Below are 20,719 nucleotides of genomic sequence, written 5' to 3'. Positions count from 1 at the left end.
TTTTTCCGGTTTTTAATCTTACTCCATTTTCCTTGTTCTTTCCCAATGTGTAAGCTTTGTTATAATGCCAAGAAAGAGATGGACCTATAGTGTTTGATACTAGCAAAATGAACCACTGGTGTTGTTTCTTTTATTTTTAAGTTTTGGAGAAGAGTTAAATGTGTAAGGAACACGGGATTCAGAGTATCCTAGAGGGAGAAGTTGGAGTATCTGTATTCTAGAATTTCATCATCACTCTTAAACAGTGTTTTTGTGTTTCACTCCTTGAATACTGAAAGTTAAGTTGAAGTTTAAAAGACTTGTAAAATTGTTCCTAACTTGCTTTCTTAGAAAACTTGGTACTCAGAGATAGATTCTCTACTGCATTATAAGATAAACAACGATTTGCATGGGGAAAAGCTTCAGTAGTCCTATTTATTGAAAAAGTCAGGGTTTTTTTTGTTATTTGCTTTCATAATGTTCACACTTAACCTGGTTTCATCTCTTAATAAAGTGAGTAATATCACTTAATCATAGATATAATGAGGTTATGCTTTTATAATTGCATTATTTTAAAAATAATTGTATAATGGGATCTTACATGTGTAATACTTCTCTGAAGAGAACTTAGGAAGCTTTAAGTAAAGAAGTTGTAATTCTGTAATTTTTGAAGTCATAATTTTGTAGTTTTTAGTAATTGTACTACTAAAAACTAAACCATAATGTAAATTTAAGCTACAGTGTGTTTGTTACTTTTGTTAATTAGAAAACTGTCCCAAGAAGCTTAGATTATGCAAGGTTGTTTACGTTAATGCTTTGTAGCTTTTTTTTTGTATGCACACACAGCTCCTCTCAGAAGCATGTTTCATTACAATCAATGTATTTTCACCCAGACTAATGGAACAGGTCTGCGTTGATGGTGGGGCAGATCCTGCCTTTATTTCCCCTTGCTGGAGACTCTTGATTACTGTCAGGGTCCTGTGTTGGGTATATAGTCTTACTATTTATTTTTCCCTTGGAAAGTCTATACTTTAAGCAACTATAGACTACCAGTGTTTGTCTTTGATATGAGAGCATAAATGCAGAAACTCTAAAATGAAGATAACTCTGTACAGAAATGGAGAAGAATACAGTGGTAGGCTATGTGTAATGGTTAAGTTGTAGAAAAGGTGAAAATCATATTACATCTTAAAATGATGTGGAACCTAAATGTGCTTTGTTAAACCCTCATTAATCATTTTAATTGAAATTGACATCCTGTCAATTTGACAGTCCTATTTAAGCTGAATATTACAAAATCATTCCAACTTCTGCAATGATGCAATATACTCTTGTTGCTTGAAAATGATTTAGTAGCTGTTAGCCAAGGTAGGAAAAAGATTGACAAATATGTTTAGGGGAAACTTGTACAATAATGTTGGGTGATTTTAGAAAGAATTGTGAAGAGATAACACATGGAATATCACAAAATACCGCACTGCAAAATAAGAACTGCAATGTAAATATCACTCTTGAAATTCTTACTGTAAATTGCAGAGATTGTTGGTTTTGAAGATTTGTAAGACTTGAGGATTTGCAAAAATAATTTAGCTTCCCCTTTCCCCCCTAGTGCTCAGTATCATAGAAACTGACATCTATTATTGTGTGGGTTAGCTTTTTTACTTCAGTAGAATTTCCAGTTTCTCTTTTTCTACAGTCAGAGTACTACAGACTTAAATGAGCAAGATAACTTTGTGATAGAGTGCTGACTATTTGCTGGGGGTGATAATTGTAAACTAATGGCATTTGCTTATTAGTCTTATTTGTTTTTACATTAAAGAAGTAATTTGTTCACATACTTAACTGGTATATATTTAATCTGAGTTATGATGGATATAAGAAGACATTTAAAATACCTGGTAAATGACTTCAGAAGTTGTATGCTGAAGTTCTATATGTGTATTCTGGTTATATGTATCCTAAAGCAGATGTTCACAATAGTAAATATGAAAACATGCAGAAGTCTTTTATTAAAAAAGTTCAGGGGTTATCATCTAGCTTTTCATTATCTGGTTTTGTCTTATCTTAGAAGCAAATTGGGTGTTTTATCTATGGAATGTAGCAAACAAATATTAGTCTGTGAAGAAATACATTAAAAAGTTGAAATCAATTTCTAGTACAGCGATTTGTAGGTAGTATCTCCAAACTAATGTGTAGAGTGTATTCTAAAATGCTTAGAAATAAAGTAACACTTTTTTAGAGAAATAATAATGGTATAAATGGCATCTCCCTGGCAGTATTAGCCCATGAAAGTTCATTTTGTCTATAACATAGCATACAAGACCAGAGTTCTCCAAAGAAAGTAGCACTACTACTAATAAGTAATTAGGAAAACAGATTAGAGAAAGTATTTATCTTGCATCATGGTATTTAAGAAAAAGAAGAGAGATTTATGTGAAAAAGAGATTAGCTGGAGTGGAAATCACTGAGATGAGAACAGTGAAAGGCAGGAAGGGGATGATACTCACTGAACAATGAGCTGAGTAAAGGGTGTTAATAAAATACTTTCCATCACACACTGTTCTGGGGGCCTGGTTGCTTTGGAATAAGTGGGTAAAGATGAGCTATTCCTGTACTACTTTATTTTTTTTTTATTTTAAAAGGGAAACTACCTGCTAAACAAGCCTTGAGAAAACAAAGCCATAGCCTTTATAAAACCCAGGTGGTCCTTTAAATTTATAACCATGGATAGTAAATAATTTATATTTTTGTTATTACCAATAATAAAAACAGATCTTTAGACTAAAACTTTTTCTACATTGAGTGTTTTTTTTTTTACTTTGAGTATATTGTCCCAGTGTTGTTTTTTATATAATTCCTTCAAAAATCTATTTACCCTTGAAGCATAAAATTAATACTCTTTCAGCTTACCTAAACTGCCTTGTAAAATCATTTCTATGGCAAAATTCATTCACCGATTGTTTGAGTACCTACTATGTGCCAGGCATTTTTCTTGGCACTCTTAACTACAGCAATGAACAAGAGGCAAGAATCCTTGATATAATGGACTTTACAGTCAGTAGAGATTTATTTCAAGTTCCATTTGAAAAATGCCGAAAAGTCATCTATCTTTATTATTACCTTTAAGTTCTCTTGCTTTAGGACAGGTGACCTTAACTAGAGCAGCTGGGATGCTACATTTATATCCAGTATGCTAGGTAGTATCCAAAAAGAAAAAATAGAGAATGGGTAATAAGTTTATTAACTATTTTTAAATAGGGCAAAAAAGGACAGCTTTTTAAGCAGCAAGGATGAGAGTTCTTATCCTTTCCCAGCTTTTCGTGAAGAAGGATTCTTCTGATCATGAGAATGTTTGAACTGTTGACATGTTTCATGGCAGCTCTATTTTTAGAAGGTTTTTTGTGTTACTGCTAAACTACCACATAACTTAAGTGCTATATACAGTTTAGAAGAGGCAGTATAATGAGTTAAGTGAACATTCTGGATCCTGACTGCCTAGATTTAAATCCTTACTTCCTCTAATTAAGCTCTGGACAAGTTACTTTTCTGTGCCACAGTTTTTTTTTAATCTGTAAAGTAGTGATAGTAGTTGGCTAATGTGAGAATGAAAAGAGTTAATTGGTAATGCCTAGCACTTGGAAGTACTAAGTGACAGCTGTTATTATTTTCCATGCTTGACATATAGTTGATTTGAAAGTTGCTTTTCTAGATTTTTTTTGCCAAGCACCTTATTATTTTGTTTGGCAGGTTTATGTTTTCAAGAACAGTTTGATATAATGGATATCTGAGTTCTAGCTTTGCATCAGCCACTGGTTTGATATTGATTTGATCACTTAGTTGGAGGAGTGGGTGAGTTCAGATAAAATAATCTAATTATTTTACATAAAAGTTGTTTTTTTTTTTTTTAATGAAGTGAGCATGTTGAACCTTTGGCTGTTTTTGAGTACTCAGCTAGAACTTACGTCCTCTAGTTTTTTGTTTAATGGTAATCTTTGAAATGATGATACCAGCTTACCAGTGGCTATTAGTAATTCTCAGATTTTGAATTACTGGATGATTTCTGTGATGTGTGTTTGTGTGTTTAAATATAATTTACTTGAACATGCCAAAGAAAAGATATTTCCCAAAAATAATGTCTACCTTAGCTTTTCATGTCATTGAGAACCTATTTCATAAAATTATTTTAATAACCTCCTAGTAAAATTTGAGTCAGATAAAATAGAAATACATTCTTTCCCTAGTTACAGCTTAACATGTATATGTGCACTTTACATTAATTTAAAAATGTTATAAACTTCACTAAAATTTGCTTTGTTTTTATGTCCTATTTCCTGGAAGACTAACCAGATTTTCCTTAGTTTTTCACTTCCTTCCAAAGGGCACCTTGTAGGTAAGCATGTTGTAGAGTCAAAATAAATGTTGTAGTCAGATTTTATTGGAGTTTAAGTCCTGTAAAGTTGGTTGTATTTAACTCCCACAAAGTTACTTGTGGTTTTTCCTGAACTTTTTCTTCTGCAGCAAAGTTCTATTTTCATTAACTACACACTATTTTAAAGTAGAAGATGGTGGTGAAAGATCAGTCTGTGTTACCTTTGGATTTTTTTTCTTTGTGAAAGCAATGGCAGTCTTGATTGTAACAGAAAACTATCTGGAATTTGGACTCGAAACAGGTAATCATTTCATACAAGTTTAAAAATCAATTTTGCTTTATCAAGTGTTAATACTTTTTACTTCATTATTTAATAATGTTTTGTATTTGATGTGTTTTTAAAATTAGGTTTGAGATGTATATTCTGTAATGTTCTAAATAATTAACCTTTATTATTCTTAATCTTCCTTTTTTTTGTTTCAGCTAAATTTTTTGTTAGCTTTTTCCAAAAATGCTGCCCCCGTCATTTTTTCCTTAAAGTTAAGTTTCTGCAATGCTGAAGTTTACTCACATAGATAAAGATGCAAATTTTGATGCAAATTTTATGCACACTTATGGAATATACAAATATCAAAGGGATGTTTTCAAAGACTGTTCCTGCTAATAACCAAATTTTATTGCATTATGGCATACTAATTAGCACATGAAAGAGCCTAAGCTAGTCACTTCAAGATTTAAGATGTTCTGTTTCCTAACATTTTATTTCCAAAGAAAGATTCTGTATTAAGAATAATTTTTTTTTCCCCTGCAGGGTTTACAAATTTTTCAGATAGTGCGATGCAGTTTCTTGAAAAGCAAGGTTTAGAATCTCAGTAAGTTTCTAAAATATTAAGTATCACTTAAGTTTAAATTTTTTCATTTTTTGTGTAAAAGCATTTACTGTAAGTGGTTTTGTGTTTAAGTAGGACTTTTAGAAATATTTCGTAATTTTTACATTATGTATAATAAAGTTAGTATGTTTGATAGAATTCTTATTTGGTTTGCTCTTATTTGATTTAATTCCTCTGCCACCAGAGGTTAAATTGAGTCGTATGTCAGATCCTATGCTGAGTATGCAGGTTGGGTTGTTACCAGTGTGGCTAGAGATGCCTGATGTAGTTTATAGTTCGCCAAAATCCATTGTAGGTATTTGAGTAAGAACAGTCTTTTTGTAAAAGTTTACTTAGTTTTTGTTACTGTTATTATTGTGGTTTGTAAAGTAATTGATTAGAAGAAAGAAAATTCCTAGAAAGTTACTTATTACCTTTTTTTTTTTTTAATTTTATTTAGGGGTCCTGTTTCAAAACTTACTTTCAAATTTTTCCTGGCTATTTTCTGTTCACTCATTGGGGCTTTTTTGACATTTCCTGGATTACGACTGGCTCAAATGCATCTGGATGCCCTGAATTTGGCAACAGAAAAAATTACACAGTAAGCGGAAAATGTACATAAGCACATGCAGATAAATATATGTTTTCCATCTTAATGAAGGTATATTATTGTAATGAATCATAAATTATTGTATTGAAAATTAATAACCATTTGATGTCACACTACTTCTTCTATAAGCAGGTTTCTTTCATTCACTTCTAAATTTTAAGTCCTGTGATTAAAAACATAAATCAATTACTAAATTTCTTTTTTACTTATTAAAAAAAGGAAATATCAGTATTTGTTCGTTCTTTTTAACTCAGAAGTTAATGTTTATGATACTGTAATCTCTACAACTGAACAAAGGATCTGTGGTAATTCTCTTAAATTAGAACATTTCATTAAAATATTTAAATTTTATGTAAATAATTTTAAATAATTTAATTTTTTATTTTAAAGTGTTTTAAAAGTTAACTCTGTATACATAAGAAATGTATGTTTTTCCTAAATTACTGAGCGGTTTATGAGACTCTTGTTAAAATAATTTTTTATTTGGGGATTGCTGATACTGTACAGTACTAAATGTCATAGATTACTTTTAACTGCCAGATTCTACTTTAGTTCTCAAATAGAGAAATCATATTTGAATCTCTACATATAATTCAAAGCCCATTTACTATATTCTTCGTGGTTGTTATAGATGTTTTTTTTGATGTTAGACACCTTGGCAGAATGATAGGTTTATATCTTTCAATTCATATCCAGACCCAAATTTCCATCTTGTCTTTATGTTTTGCAGTAGAAGCCCCAGTTGAGAGTATTCCACTTTGATATATGTGTATAATCTTTGAGTTTCTCTGAGTGGTCATTTTTCTTAACATTTCTGCTCTTAAAACCCTGTATTTAATGATGTTGATTCTGTAGTCTTTTCACATTCTTTCCTCTTACCTATGTCATTTTCCTTTAATTCTGGATCTTTTTTGTTTTTTCCGTAATCTCCATTTTTCTACATATTGTGTGTGTGTGTGCGCGCACACGCGTGATTACCCATTCTCACCTCCCAGTACCCACTTGTTTCATTCCTCTTTTTTCCCCTCCTTTTACTCAGCGTGCTCTTGGCTACATCCTGCCTTTCTCTCAACATCCCTCCATCTCTCTAATGGCTTCTTTTAAAACAAAACCTGGTTCTCCCCCTCCTCTCCACACACACACTTCAGTCCACTAACCCCAGTGTTAGGATTTAAATAAGCTGAAAAGGTGGGTGGAGGGGAGCCCTTTACCAGCTACTGAAACCGCTNCCCCCACCCCCGCACCTGGTGGTTTACCCTGGCTGGGGGATGAACGAATCACTTTATAAAAATATTTAAAGCATTGAGTGGTGGTTTAGGATTGGGAGGGGGCACATCTTAGTTCCTGTTTCAGTAAAATGTAGCTTCTTTTTAAGATTTTTTTCCCCTTTGGGGTTTGGAGCTTTATTTTCAGTTCACTGCAGCCCCCAATTGTGTTGCAGCCCTCTGCCATGATACAGGAGTGTGGGTAACCTTGTTCTGGTGTGAGAGTAGCATGACTGGCACAAAGAGCAGTGTTCTCCTCGGCCCCGTGGCCAGGCACTAGTACTTGTTTTAATGCCAGAGCTTAGAACCAAGTTCCACCTTTCCCTGTCAGGTGTTCTGACGCAGCCCTCTTTTCCTTACATAGATCACTGTCATTTTCACTGTAGTGAAAATTTTGAAATGTGTGTGTGTGTGTGTGTGCATGTGTGTGTATTTAAAACTGTCCAGTTTAGCCCTTCACTGTGGTTGATCCTGAAAACAGGACATGGTAATAAAATAGTCAGAAGAATTTGCCTTTTTTTCCTGAAATAAGAACAGTCTTTACAGTCATCTGTCTTTGTAGGATACAAACTTGGGACAATAATTAACAATGAAATTATAACTCAGACCTACAACCTTTTGGTGTTTTAGGTATATTGCCTTTCTGAAGTAATGTAAATTTTCTTGGTACGTATAGGATAGGGAAATTAAATTCATAATACTACATGAAAAATAAAATATATGAATCATTTATGATTTTAAGTGTTATTAAAACATTACACATGATCCTTGCATATTGGAAGTTTCCTTAGTTATAAGTTGTGGAAGGTTCCATGTGCCTTATGCCTTCTAGTATTATGGACCTTGCTAATCACTGACTCTTACTTGTAAGTAATGAGGAGGCACTTTGTTTTAGCTTGTACTGAAAAAGTGTCAAAAGATGATGCCTCTATACTGAAAACCCATTGGATTCATTGTGTAAAGTTAGTCATTTAAGTACCTGTGTATTAAATCAGGGATATAGTAGGGGATTGTTAAAGAACACTAGGGTAGAACTGAACAGATTAGATTTTAGTGCTACATCTGCCTTGAACCTGTAATATTGCCATGAGCAAGTCATTTAACTTTCCTGAATCTAAATGTTCTCATTTGAAAAGTTCAGATAATGAGGTAGTTTTGCAGGGCCTCAAATCAGTGTCAAGTGATAATGATAAATAGAAAATAATGATGACAGTAGTACCTTAATACAGAATACTGAAAATAAGTTTCTGTCTTCATTTCGTAAGTTCCAAGTTTTTGTAGTTATTAGTGTATTTTGTTCCTGGGTTTTTATATTTATTTCTTGCATACTTTCAGAACATTACTTCATATCAACTTCTTGGCTCCTTTATTTATGGTTCTGCTCTGGGTAAAACCAGTCACCAAAGACTACATTATGAACCCACCATTGGGTAAAGAAAGTGTCCCTTTGTAAGTATGGGTATTTGAGGGCTAATTTTTATTTTCTTATAAAATCAAAATTGTTTTCCAAAATGGAATATACTGTATTTAAGTTTTTTAATGATAGTATTAGGATACTGTATTTTTAAAACAATAGAAATGCTATAAGATGTGTTCTAAAACTGAAGCTACAAATCATCATTTAACTTTTTTATGATCTTCATTAATGAATGTGAATGATTGTAAATCCACATTAACAGTTATCTTGTATATTTGTAAGTTTTTCTGCCTTCTCACTTAATGTCCAGTTGTATCTGACATTTTTGTGTTTGGGGCCTATTTTTAAGATAGTTGCTTCAGTTCTTTTTTCTTAACTGAAAATTACAGAGAACAGGTGCGCCTGGGTGGCTCAGTCCTTAAGCGGCTGCGTTTGGCTCGGGGTGTGATCCCAGAGTCCTGGGATCAAGCCCCACCGACATCGGGCTCCCTGCTCCACTGGGAGCCTGCTTCTGCCTCTCCCACTCCCCCTGCTTGTGTTCCCTCTCTCACTGGCTGTCTCCCTCCCTGTCAAATAAGTAAAATCTTAAAAAAAAAAAAAAAAAAATTACAGAGGATAAAATAAGTGGTATAAATGGAAACTCAGATTCAGCCCCTATGAGAGTTGTTAATATTTTCCATATTTGCTTCACCCTTTTTTTGTTTTGTTTTTTTGATGAAGTAGTTTTTCAAGTGAAGTAGAGGTCTAACATTTTTACCCTAACACGAGTATGTACCTCTAAGAAATAAGGACATTTTCCATAATAGTATCATCATACCTATCAAATTAAAAATAATGCCTTAACATTATTATCTAATATTAGGTCATATTTCCCCTTTTAACAGAAGATGGTAAGGAAACAGAAAGAATTTATTAAAAGGTACTAATTACTATACTTGATGTATTAACTCGTTAGCCTTTGGAACTATGTTACAGTAATGGAAAGATTCAGACAAAGCTGGTTCAAGCCCCAGTTCTGATCACTGAAACTGTCACTTGAGGCAGGTTATTTAACTTCACTGAGCTTCTGTTTCCCCATCTGGAAAATGAAGATAATAGTATCTACCTCACAAAGTTATCATTGGAATTAAATTAATGCATGTAATGCAGCCAGCTAGAAGTAAATGCTTAATCAATGTTTCTTTCACTGCTCTGCCTCATCAAAATTAAAGTAGAAAACCTTGACAAGTCATTGACTCCACAGTATACATTTTTTTTTTAAGATTTTATTTATTTATTTGACATAGAGACAGAGACAGCCAGCGAGAGAGGGAACACAAGCATGGGGAGAGGGAGAGGAAGAAGCAGGCTCATAGCAGAGGAGCCTGATGTGGGGCTCGATCCCGTAACACTGGGATCACGCCCTGAGCCGAAGGCAGACGCTCAACCGCTGTGCCACCCAGGCGCCCCCACAGTATACATTTTATGTTATGTATTTCTTTTAGATCCTGGTACAAATTTGTTTTGGAGTATATAATCAGTGATGGCCAGGACTTTTTTTTTTTTTTTAAGAGTTAATCTTATTAAACTAGGGAAGTATTCCTTGAGGTCGTAATGTTTTTTCCCCCACACAAGTAAGTCTTAATGGTAATTTTAACTTGACAGATTCACAACGTTTTTAAAAGTAATTTCACACATTTCAGCCGTCCAATATTAAGTGCCTGATGTGTGTTAGAGTTTAGAATAGACGTGGAGCATGGTCTAGGTGTTACTTTCAAATTACTTACAGTGTTACCTTTTATTAAAGGAGAAACCATGGTCTTTTAAAAACGTTAAACCACAAAGGACATCAGAAATTACGTTTTCTTTCTAAAATCCATTAAGGAGCCCTCTCCAGTCAACTGAAAAAAACGTCATAAGGGTACATCTTCTACCTGAAATCCTCATCTTAGTCTTGAGGAATTGCTCACAACTGAGCCAGCTTGAGCACATAGGTTAAATGACTTGTTGGAGAGGAGTCTGAGACACTCGATTTCTTCATAATGTATCAGAATTTCTGGTTTTCCTATGATCCCAATCAGGAAGTCATCCGGGTGAGAGATCCTGTTCAAATATCTGTATAAATCAGACAAAACTCTAGGCCTGGGTTGTTGCCTTGATAGTTCCCTAGGCAGTCTCCTGTAGTTTCCTTCTTTCTCTCAATTCTCTAGTTTAAGAGCACCCAGCTTCTCTCTTCCTTTCACAACCATTTTTTTTTCCATGGAGGAGGGTATATAGTGAGGAGGATCCCAGGTGCTCCCACATTTTCTAGGTGTCTGTTACTACTGTACTTTCATGATACATTTATCTGTCTAGGTCTGTTATACAAGTCAAATTATTCTATAGATAAGTCTGTAGCATAGTGGGATACTTTTGTTTTATATCTCCGACTGTAATTAAGTATAGCTACCCTGTATTTTATATGGTGAACACTGACGCACGTAACCAGCATGCTAACGTATTTTGGTCTTTGAGAGCACCATGTCAACTTTTTGATCTGTAGAATGACAGAGGCTACATTCGATACTCTGCGACTCTGGTTAATAATCCTGCTGTGTGCTTTGCGGTTGGCCATGATGCGCAGTCACCTGCAAGCTTACTTAAACCTAGCCCAGAAATGTGTGGATCAGATGAAGAAAGAAGCAGGGCGAATAAGTACAGTTGAGCTACAGAAAATGGTAAGTTTCGTACTGTAGTCACAATGAAGATAGTAAGCATCGTATTGTAAGAAAACAAAGCATTTAATTTCCCTTAATAGTAATTTTATCCCACAATACTCATGCTGTTAAATAAATGGCATAATCTTAAACTGACAGATACCCAAGAGACCTCGATCTGGTTTTGGTGCTAAGTGAAGAAAGAATCTCAGGTCCTCTTCCTGAAGTATCATACAGTTTGGATTGCAATGCTGTGGTATATCTACTATTGCTATATGGGACCCCCAATTGATTTGGAAGACATTACAATATATTATTGTCTAGCCTTTAAGACTTATGGGGTAGGAAATACTAGTTTTAGTGACTAAATTAATTCCATGTAACAGTATTCCAAGTTTTTGAACATGAAATGTAAATATTTAACTTAATGGAAATTCCAAGAAGGAAAGGGCTAGGAATCCATCCACCATTATAGTTAACTGGATCTGTATAACTGGATCGTGTCTTTTTTTAGAAATTTTGTGTTGGGTGCTCTGTTTTTCACTTTCTTTCATAGTCAGAGGTGTTCATCAAGATTCACACTTTTTTTGTTTTACCTTACATATTTTCGTTCTCTCTATAATTTTACCTCAAATTTTAGTTGTTTATGTTCATATGGAATGGGGGCTTGATGTTTTTATTTATGAGGGTTTTATGACTCAGTCTGTTATTTTTATTTAGCTTGATGTTTTTGGTGTCCATCTAGAGATTCTAGCATTTTATTTTATGTTTGAAATGTAAGTGAATATACCATTTAAATATAAGGGATTATTTTCTCCAATTTATATTAACCACTTAAGAACTATTTTCAAGGAGTTTAATATTTCCACATTTAAAACTTATCTTCAGGGGCCTGGGTGGCTCAGTCAGTTAAGCGTCTGCCTTTGGCTCAGGTCATGATCCCAGGGTGCTGGGAGCCCCACCGTCAGGCTCTCTGCTCAGTGGGGAGCCTGCTTCTCCCTGTCCCTCTCCCTCTGCTGGTCCCCCTGCTTGTGCTCACTCACGCTCTCTGTCAAATAAATAAAGTCTTTAAAAAAATAAATAAAATTTACCTTCAAACTGAGCCTTTCTGAAGTCAGTTTGGGGGCATTTATAATGAAGTGCAGACTTAATAGCATTTAGCTTCCTTCCCATGATGGGATTACTTATCTCTTAAGCAATTCATTTTGACAATTATGTGAAAGTTTAATTTACTCATAACATGTCAGCGGTATTAGACACTTAAGAATGTTGTTGGTTGCAGGTGGCTCGAGTCTTTTATTACCTGTGTGTCATTGCCCTGCAGTATGTGGCGCCTCTGGTAATGCTGCTTCACACAACTCTGCTTTTGAAAACACTAGGTAGGCTTGCCCTGGCAACTGGAAAATGTGTTGTTTAACTTTCTACCTATAATGAATAATGCTTTTTGTTACCTACAAAGAAATATGTTTCTTAAAATTGTTTTCTTTGAAACTTTTAATAAGAAACATGGGAAACTTTTAAAAGTTGATTCATCATCTTCAGGTCCATGTAGTTTTATAATATTATGCTCTACTTATAAGAATTGTTTGCTAAAGATTAATTCCCAGATTTACTGAGAAGCTTTAATGAGCACTCTTGGTCTTAGTTATTTTGTGTTGTAAGAGGATGATGTAAGATTTTATTAGTGCCTAACATTTCAGTTATTATAAGGTAGTTGTATACTTATATGAATCCAGGATCCTTTAGTCAGTTCTTCTTTAGCTATTAACAGGATAAGGATTTCTCAGCGGAAGAACAAAGTTCTCCTATAAGTCTGTTCACTGAACTATCAAGTTTCTGTGTGGTGTTATTCGAGAACTATCTATTATTGTATTGATTATTTCTCTTTGCTTAGATCAGTCAGCTAGCGAGTGTGGGGGTTTAAGAAGCCCAAAGGAACTAAAAGTAAAAGTATTATTTGGGTGGGCTTCATAGATACTATAGAGCTGGTGATAGATGTAAATGGCCTTTAGGAATCTGTGGAACATAAAGAAATAGCTCAGTTATAACTTATGTGACTCATATCCTATCCAACATAGGAAAATATACGATGAAAAACTTTCTGGAAGCTATTAATAGTCTCTCACATTGAAATCATAGATAGTTTCTGAGAAAGAAATTTATTCTGATATTCTAGAGGTAGAAAAGATTTCTGAGAAGTTACTGAGTTTGTCCCTGTCACTCCAGTAGAGGTAGTTGATTATTTTACAAGGAAAAAAATTTTTATTAATTTACCAGATTTTAGTGCACTTAATTAAAAGTAAATTAGATTTTTATGTGTACTTTTACTGGTAAGACCAGCTTGTAGTCTAATCAGGTTAAATGAATTTTTTACCAGATATGTAGAAAGGTTATTTTATTTTTAACATGAAATAATTTGTTATGCTACTAAACTTCTTGTTCTTAGTTTCAAGTATAAATTAAAGGTTTTTTTGGTTTTGTTTTCACTTAGAGGGCTTGGAATTAGTCTTCAGGTTTTTTTGTCTCTTGAATTTTCTAGGTAATCATTCCTGGGGGATTTATCCAGAATCTATCTCTACCTTGCCAGTGGATAATAGTCTATCCTCCAACTCTGTTTACTCTGAATTACCATCTGCTGATGGGAAGATGAAGGTAACTGTTACACAAATAACAGTGGCACTGAGCAGCTTAAAAAATATTTTCACTCCTCTGCTTTTTCGAGGACTTCTGTCTTTTCTGACCTGGTGGATTGCTGCTTGTCTCTTTTCTACAAGCCTTTTTGGGCTTTTCTATCACCAGTATCTGACTGTGGCATGAATCTCAGTTAACAAAAAAGGATGTCCGAGTCACACTTTGAATTGAAATATTTGTGCCCTTGAAGGGCTGTTGGAAACCAGAAGAAAGTAAATACAAAAGAAAAAAACATATCAGAATATCTTGTTTTAGATGCTTCCTCTGTATTCTCAGGGTGAATCAATGGTATAATATTTAAAATTACAGAGTAGATTATTAACTGCTATACTGTGGCATTGGAATTTTAACTCCTTGTATTAACTGATGTGAGAGGGCTATCTACAGGGGTAATACTTTTGATTACCTTGGTTTACAGAAACCTCCAACAGTCTTTGAAACTTCTGACTACAGTTATTGATTGATTGCTCTTAATGGTATAAAGGTACTGTTAATATTCATAGTGGCTGCCTGTAGAAAAATCTTCAAACTGAGCCATGTTTAGTGGAGGGAAAGGAGCTAGAGTCACTTCTGTTGGTAATACATTAGTCACTCTTCAAACAACAACAGCAAAATCCAACAGAAAGGAAGAAATAGCTACTGTATATTACAGTAAAGAAAGCTGCATAGTAATTTTAAATTTAATGGAGAAGTATATGCTTAATATCTACAAGTACTGCTGCTTGAGAGTAGCAAGAACATTGTTTTAAAATGTATTCTGTCCAACTTGAGGGATCTTTTAAAATGATTGGCTATATGAACACTTGCAATCTTGCTAATAGGCTTGGAATTCCCATATTTTATTTTATTCTGTGATACAGTTCTTTTAATAGTCTAAAGATATTTATCAATATTGATCAGACTTTTAAAAAATTCCTTAAATCCTGCTGACTACCTGTATGTATTGTATATATATTATATATTAAATATATAATATATTGAGATTATAAAAGGTGAAAATATTGGATACTTATAATATTTTAAGTTGCTGAATGTATATTAAATGTGATTGAATGAGATGTGTTTGTATCTAGAAATTTTCGTTTTGGAATGAGATTAAAATACATTTTGAAAGTTCATCAGATGAAGCAATTCATTTGTGTTACCTATGTGTGAGACTGCTTAAAATTAAAAATACTTGGATGATTTCTCCCAAATTAAAATTTTTTCTGTCATTTTCAAACATCAGAACCTTTCCCACTAACCCAATATATAGGAATAATTAAACCCTTATTAAATAGGATTTGTTTTAAGTTTGTAGTGCTTAGAATAAGAAATGTTAATATTTTCTTTTACCGAATGAAATTGAGGTAATTTGGATGAAAAATTCATAAGAAATGAAAAAATGTAATTTTGGGGGGGCTTTGTTTATGTAAAACACAAAATTAAGAGTTTCATTTTTAAAGGGAATGAATATAAGAGATAAATAAGGTTTGTTTTCTTTTTTAAACAATTAGTAGAATTTATAGAAAAACGTTCTTCCATAGAATGTTCTTGAGAAGCTGTATATTAGTGCTATTGTTTCAGTGCTATTGTCACTATTGAAAGCAGTTTTGAAGGTCTTTTAGAATTACTTTCAAGGCTTGTGGTTCACATTCATTTGAATAATCGCAGTACAGACACGTTCCTGTCTTTTGGTATAGATTAAATATTTTGGAATTAGCTGACATGTTTAAATATGAGTGAGTAATAAGTTCTTAAGTTGGATAAACCTCTTTGGTTGATATGAATCGTTAATATAAACTAATGTTAGTTCATGTGTATTTCCAAAAGAAACATTCCAAATACATCTTGAGATAACAGCATCCACTAAAATTAGTATCTTTTAACAAGATTATAGCAGAGTATGACATTTTGTATGTGAAAGTTCTCACATGTTGGACTTGAAAAGAACTTTACCTGATACTTAAAACCATTTTTATCAAAGAGCTACATTTTAAAAACTATAATTTAAGTTATTATTTTGAGTTTCAAAGATTGTACCGTGGAGTAATCCGGGGCGGGGGGAGTGGGGGGGAAGAGCTGGAAAAGGCTTAGAATTTATTATTGGATGAAATAACATGCATTTCTAAAATACTACTGATTCACTCTCCTTAGACTTGAATTCTCCATAAGTATACTGTGTACTTATGCAAACTGCACATTAATTTAAGTAATGGGTTTGGTTTAGGTTTTTTTTAGCCTTTCCAAACAGATTTGAAGAGAATGATGATTATAACTACTGGTTTATTTAAGCACCTTGTCTCTATACACAGATTCTGTTCCTGACTGTAAAGGGTTTATACTTTATGTAAACTAAATAATATCTTTTAATTGAGATATAATTGACATACAACATTATATTTGTTTTAGGTGTACAATATAATTTATATGTGTGTTTGTGTGTGTGTATGATTCCAAAATGATTCCAAATAGTATTTTAATATTCTTAATGAGGCCAGTAGAATTATTTTTTATGTTGGGCTCTAGTCAATATAAATACTTCATAGGTCAGTTATTTCATATTTCTACTAAATTAACTAGGAATCCTTATAATCTTGCTTCGTATGATTTGTGGAATTGCATTTGACAATTTGTTGATTCCTGCTCCCCCACCCCCTGCCCATTGCACTATAAAAATCAGGTATTCTCCCTTCTACCCCCATTGATATGTCTGAAATGAAAAGCATATAATTTTATCTTAATATCCGTATGCATTTGATTATCTTTGGCATTTTCCCCAGAATTCCAATTGCTATGCATAAATGACCAATGCATCCAAGCAGAATGGGCTCATTGTCTTATTGTTTCTGATATAAATATCATTGGTAAAATAGTGACATTTCTTCTTGAGTTATGATTCAGAACAGATATTCATCCATTAATGGAATTGATAGGTCCAGGAAGTAATAAGTAGACTTCATTATGAAATCTATAATTGGAACTTCACTGGATAGATTTTATTCTTTCAAATGAAAGATTAAATTCTCAGTACTGAAAAGCATAGGGTCTCAACATTCTCTGAATTCAAACACACTTTCTGAGCCATCTCATAATTGAAAATGGTCTATCATGGTATATGGTTCTATTCAGCAAAATAAAACTAAGTGATTATTGAATGTGGATCATCCTGCATCTTCACAGACCTTTAGGTGACTTAAAGAATCAGATTTGAACATATTTATGATCCTAGACCATGAACCCAGTATCTCAGATATCTCTGCAATATCATCTTTTAACTCCTACTTGTCTCATTGTATTTGTACCCTGGGTTCATAGCTGAGCTGGTTATATGCCATGAAAACTCTGACATGGACACTAAGGATGATTACAAAGCTAATGTCAACCTTTCTGTCCTTTAAAATGGTATAAACATTTTACTTATTTTTTTTTCTTCCTAAGAAAAAAAACAGATATAGCCTGTTCATATGTTTGTCTTCTGTTAAAATTGAACTTTTTTTTAGCTACAGACTGTTATGTTGGATGGGCCTATAACTTCAATGATTCAGATAATGTGTATTTTTCTATTTCATTGTTGTTTTTTCCTTTTTTTCCCCCTTAAACTCCCTATATGTGGTACTCCCCTCCTTTCTTCCACTTGGCGAAAGACTATTCATGGTCTTAAATGAAGAAAGCGTAATTTTGTGGTAAGAATGTTAATTTAACAATCAGAAAACATCACATTATTGCCTTCAGTTAGCTATTTTTTGCACACAACTAGGCGTTCAACCTATATTAATGAAATAGAACTGAATTATCATCACTGTTGACCTCAGTATTATCATAAAATAAAATAAGGAATTTACATTAAATGTATGGCTATATATTTCTACAGCTGGTATCAGTTTCTCTTTGTGTTAGCAGGAGAAAAATGAATAGCAATTTTTGGCTTCAGGAATGGTCACAGGTCATATTAGAGGATATTCACTTACCATCCCTTGAAAATGACTTCACAAAGTGTTTTCTCCAGGAAAATTTTGCTTTGTACTTCTTTAATTATTCATTCAAGAAATCTTTGTTGAGTACCTATAATACTCCAGAAACTGCCCTACATACAGCAGTGAACAAAATCCCTCCCCTCAAGGAGCTTAGAGTTTGGTGCGGGAATGCAGCAAAATGAGTGGGTCAAATGTAGGATGTATTAGATAGTGATAAGATCTAATGAGTGGGGATGCTGGGGAGGAATCAGGGAAGGGAGAAAGAATATGAAGTTGGAGGGTAGGGATAAAGTTAAAATTTTAAGCAGAGCATTAAGAGAAAAGGCCTCACTGAAAAAGTAAATTACTGAGTAATGACTTGCAGGAAGTAAGACCCATCATAGTGGGGTTTTTTTTTTCTTGTTAGCAGTGTTCTTAGTAGTTTTTTCTTACTAGCAGTTTTCTTAGTAGTTCATTGGTTCACAGAACACCCTGATTGCTTGGACTTCGCTATTTGTGAGCTCACTAACAGAATTTTTGAAAAGATGGATGGTATTATATATTCCCCTTTTCTTGTTGGTGTGTTGTGTAGAAAGGATTATAGGCATTGAATTTAAATGCTGCTTGTTTGCTAATGAACAGTAAAGCATGTAAGAAATATAATCTCCTGAGTCCACTTGTTATAGTTTTTCTGTCAAGTGCTTTTTAACTTAATTCAAACATGTTTACATTTTATTTCAGTAGAACTTCTAAAGACTCAAAGGATTTCAAATGAATTGCAGAACTCTAGAGCAATATGATGTGTCCGTTTGGCAGACAAATTTTACCCACCAGTTCTTTAATCTGTCAGATAATCTGTTACACAAAGGTAATTACGCAAAGGGTAGCATGGCTGAGGACAAATTTTATTAATAGTATATCAAAATTTTAAATATTCTAACACAATTTGTGTAAATCAAGTGTACCCACTGCTGAAGTATTAAAAATGAAAGAACATATTTTTTTAAATAGTGGTCTGTGGAAGTTAGTTTTAACATCTATTTTATTTGGAATGCATTTTTCTTTCTGTAATTTTAGTGAAACAATTTATGAATAGAAAATTCCAAAAGACTAAAGCAAACGAAACTATGTTAGTAGAATTACTTTAAATAAGGAGCAATGGTGATAAGTTACAGGAATTACTGTGATTGTGTATTTGTGTATATTTACTTGTCCTGTTCTTAACATTTCCTCAGAGCATGAAGTGTAACTTTTTTCCATGTATTTAAATTTCTGTCATTATAGTAGATAGTCCGTGTACCAGTTTTGGATAAGTGGCTTATGTCTAAAGTTAGTAGTCTGGCAACTGAACAGTCCGTTGAAACTGAATATCAGCATCAGAAAAAAACCTGAATTATAGGAATAAACCAAAATTTTATTTAACAAACTTTAATCATTAAAAGTTTTTTTTTTTTTTTAATTCAGTAGTGAAATTTTAAAGGAGTCACATTGCAGTAATGGAGAAAGCAGAGTCATTTCAACTCTTGGCACTAGAACAATGAGATATCCACATTTTAGAAATTGAACCTCAGTCCTTATAGTTGCAGTATGTAGTACCTCAGAATACACACAAAATTGAATTCAAGAGGGACGATATACCTTGTAAAAACTAAAACAATATGGCTTTTAGAGAAAGTCGTAAGTTTGGTAATTTTAGGGGTGGGCAAAGGTTTCTTAGTATGTAAGGAATAATCAGTGTTTTAATGATAAAATAGATTTCATAGAGATTAAAAATTTCTCATCAAAAAACCTGTTTAGAAAATAGACATGTCATAGGTTGAGATAAAATATTTGCAAAACATGAGAAAGAGGACTGGTGTTCAGAATATATAAACAACTACCAAAAAAAAAAAAAGATAAAGAAGTGGGCAAGAAATTTAAATAGACACTTCACAGTTGACCACAAAGCAGATGATAAAGTACTCAACCTCTAGCAGTTTTAATATGATGATCCTTTTTATAATTTTCTTAAATTTCTTAAACTGAATTTGTTGAGGTTCTTAGATCACTAGGTTTTTATCACAGGTCAAGTTAAAGACTGATATTTCCATTTTGAGAAAAGAAGTAGAAATGCAGTTGCAATGCATTGTTGGATTTTACAATTTTTTTGACAGCTCTTTTGCAGAAGAATGTGTTGCAAAGAGTGTTCCGTTCTTTAAGTTAGGATGATTCAATAAAATGTTAAGTACTAGCACTATCTAGATCATGTATAAAAGGTTTTTCAATTATGTGATCAGACATATGCAATAAATTTGATAATAGTTTTCTTTGCCTCTTTAAGTACTGATTTTACTTGAGAGAATTAAAGTTCTTGGCAGAAGGAGTGGATTTTAGTTTTCACATTTTAAGTGGAAGAGCACTTTTTGGTCTTGTCACTTCATTGTACCATTCTAAGTACCACTTAAAAGTACCATGTTTGTAATTATTAAGCTGTATTTGTTGCTGATTGTAAAGCAATAAAAATTTTTTTTGTCTTTTTTTTTTTTTTAAAGATTTTATTTATTTATTTGACAGAGATAGAGACAGCCAGTGAGAGAGGGTACACGAGCAGGGGGAGTGGGAGAGGAAGAAGCAGGCTCATAGCAGAGGAGCCTGATGTGGGGCTCGATCCCATAACGCCAGGATCACGCCCTGAGCCGAAGGCAGACGCTTAACCGCTGTGCCACCCAGGCGCCCCATGTCTTTTTTTTTTTTAATGTGATTTCATTCCACAGTTCATTGACACAGTTTGGTTTTGTTTAGGTGATTTTTCCTCTCTGTGTTTATTTTGTATATCTTTTATGGCTATGTCTTGAAGTTCACTAATTTTTTTTTTTTTTTTTGGTAGTTTATGTTGTGTTTAACTCATCCAGTGTATTTTTCACCTCGGA

The 20,719-nt window shown here is 33.3% G+C and overlaps 1 protein-coding gene across 4 annotated transcripts in view; it reads left to right on the top strand.

The window, feature by feature from the left end:
• TMEM161B (transmembrane protein 161B) overlaps positions 1–19,704 on the top strand; it is a 70,183-nt gene extending 50,479 nt beyond the window's left edge. For 3 of the 4 annotated variants that reach the window (XM_034656470.1, XM_011232792.3, XM_034656469.1), the window contains 7 exons: positions 4,498–4,649; positions 5,160–5,220; positions 5,678–5,818; positions 8,428–8,541; positions 11,031–11,205; positions 12,467–12,563; positions 13,724–19,704. In XM_034656470.1, the coding sequence (XP_034512361.1) occupies positions 4,498–4,649; positions 5,160–5,220; positions 5,678–5,818; positions 8,428–8,541; positions 11,031–11,205; positions 12,467–12,563; positions 13,724–14,001 (1,018 nt within the window). In that variant the 3' untranslated portion in view covers positions 14,002–19,704. The remainder of the gene's footprint in view (positions 1–4,497; positions 4,650–5,159; positions 5,221–5,677; positions 5,819–8,427; positions 8,542–11,030; positions 11,206–12,466; positions 12,564–13,723) is intronic. The other variant, XM_034656471.1, reaches the window with a different exon arrangement.
• Positions 19,705–20,719: the final 1,015 nt, after the last annotated feature.

The sequence above is a fragment of the Ailuropoda melanoleuca genome, chromosome 3 (genome assembly GCF_002007445.2).
Source record: "Ailuropoda melanoleuca isolate Jingjing chromosome 3, ASM200744v2, whole genome shotgun sequence".
Lineage (NCBI taxonomy): Eukaryota > Metazoa > Chordata > Mammalia > Carnivora > Ursidae > Ailuropoda > Ailuropoda melanoleuca.
This window is presented reverse-complemented; position numbering and strand designations above follow the sequence as displayed.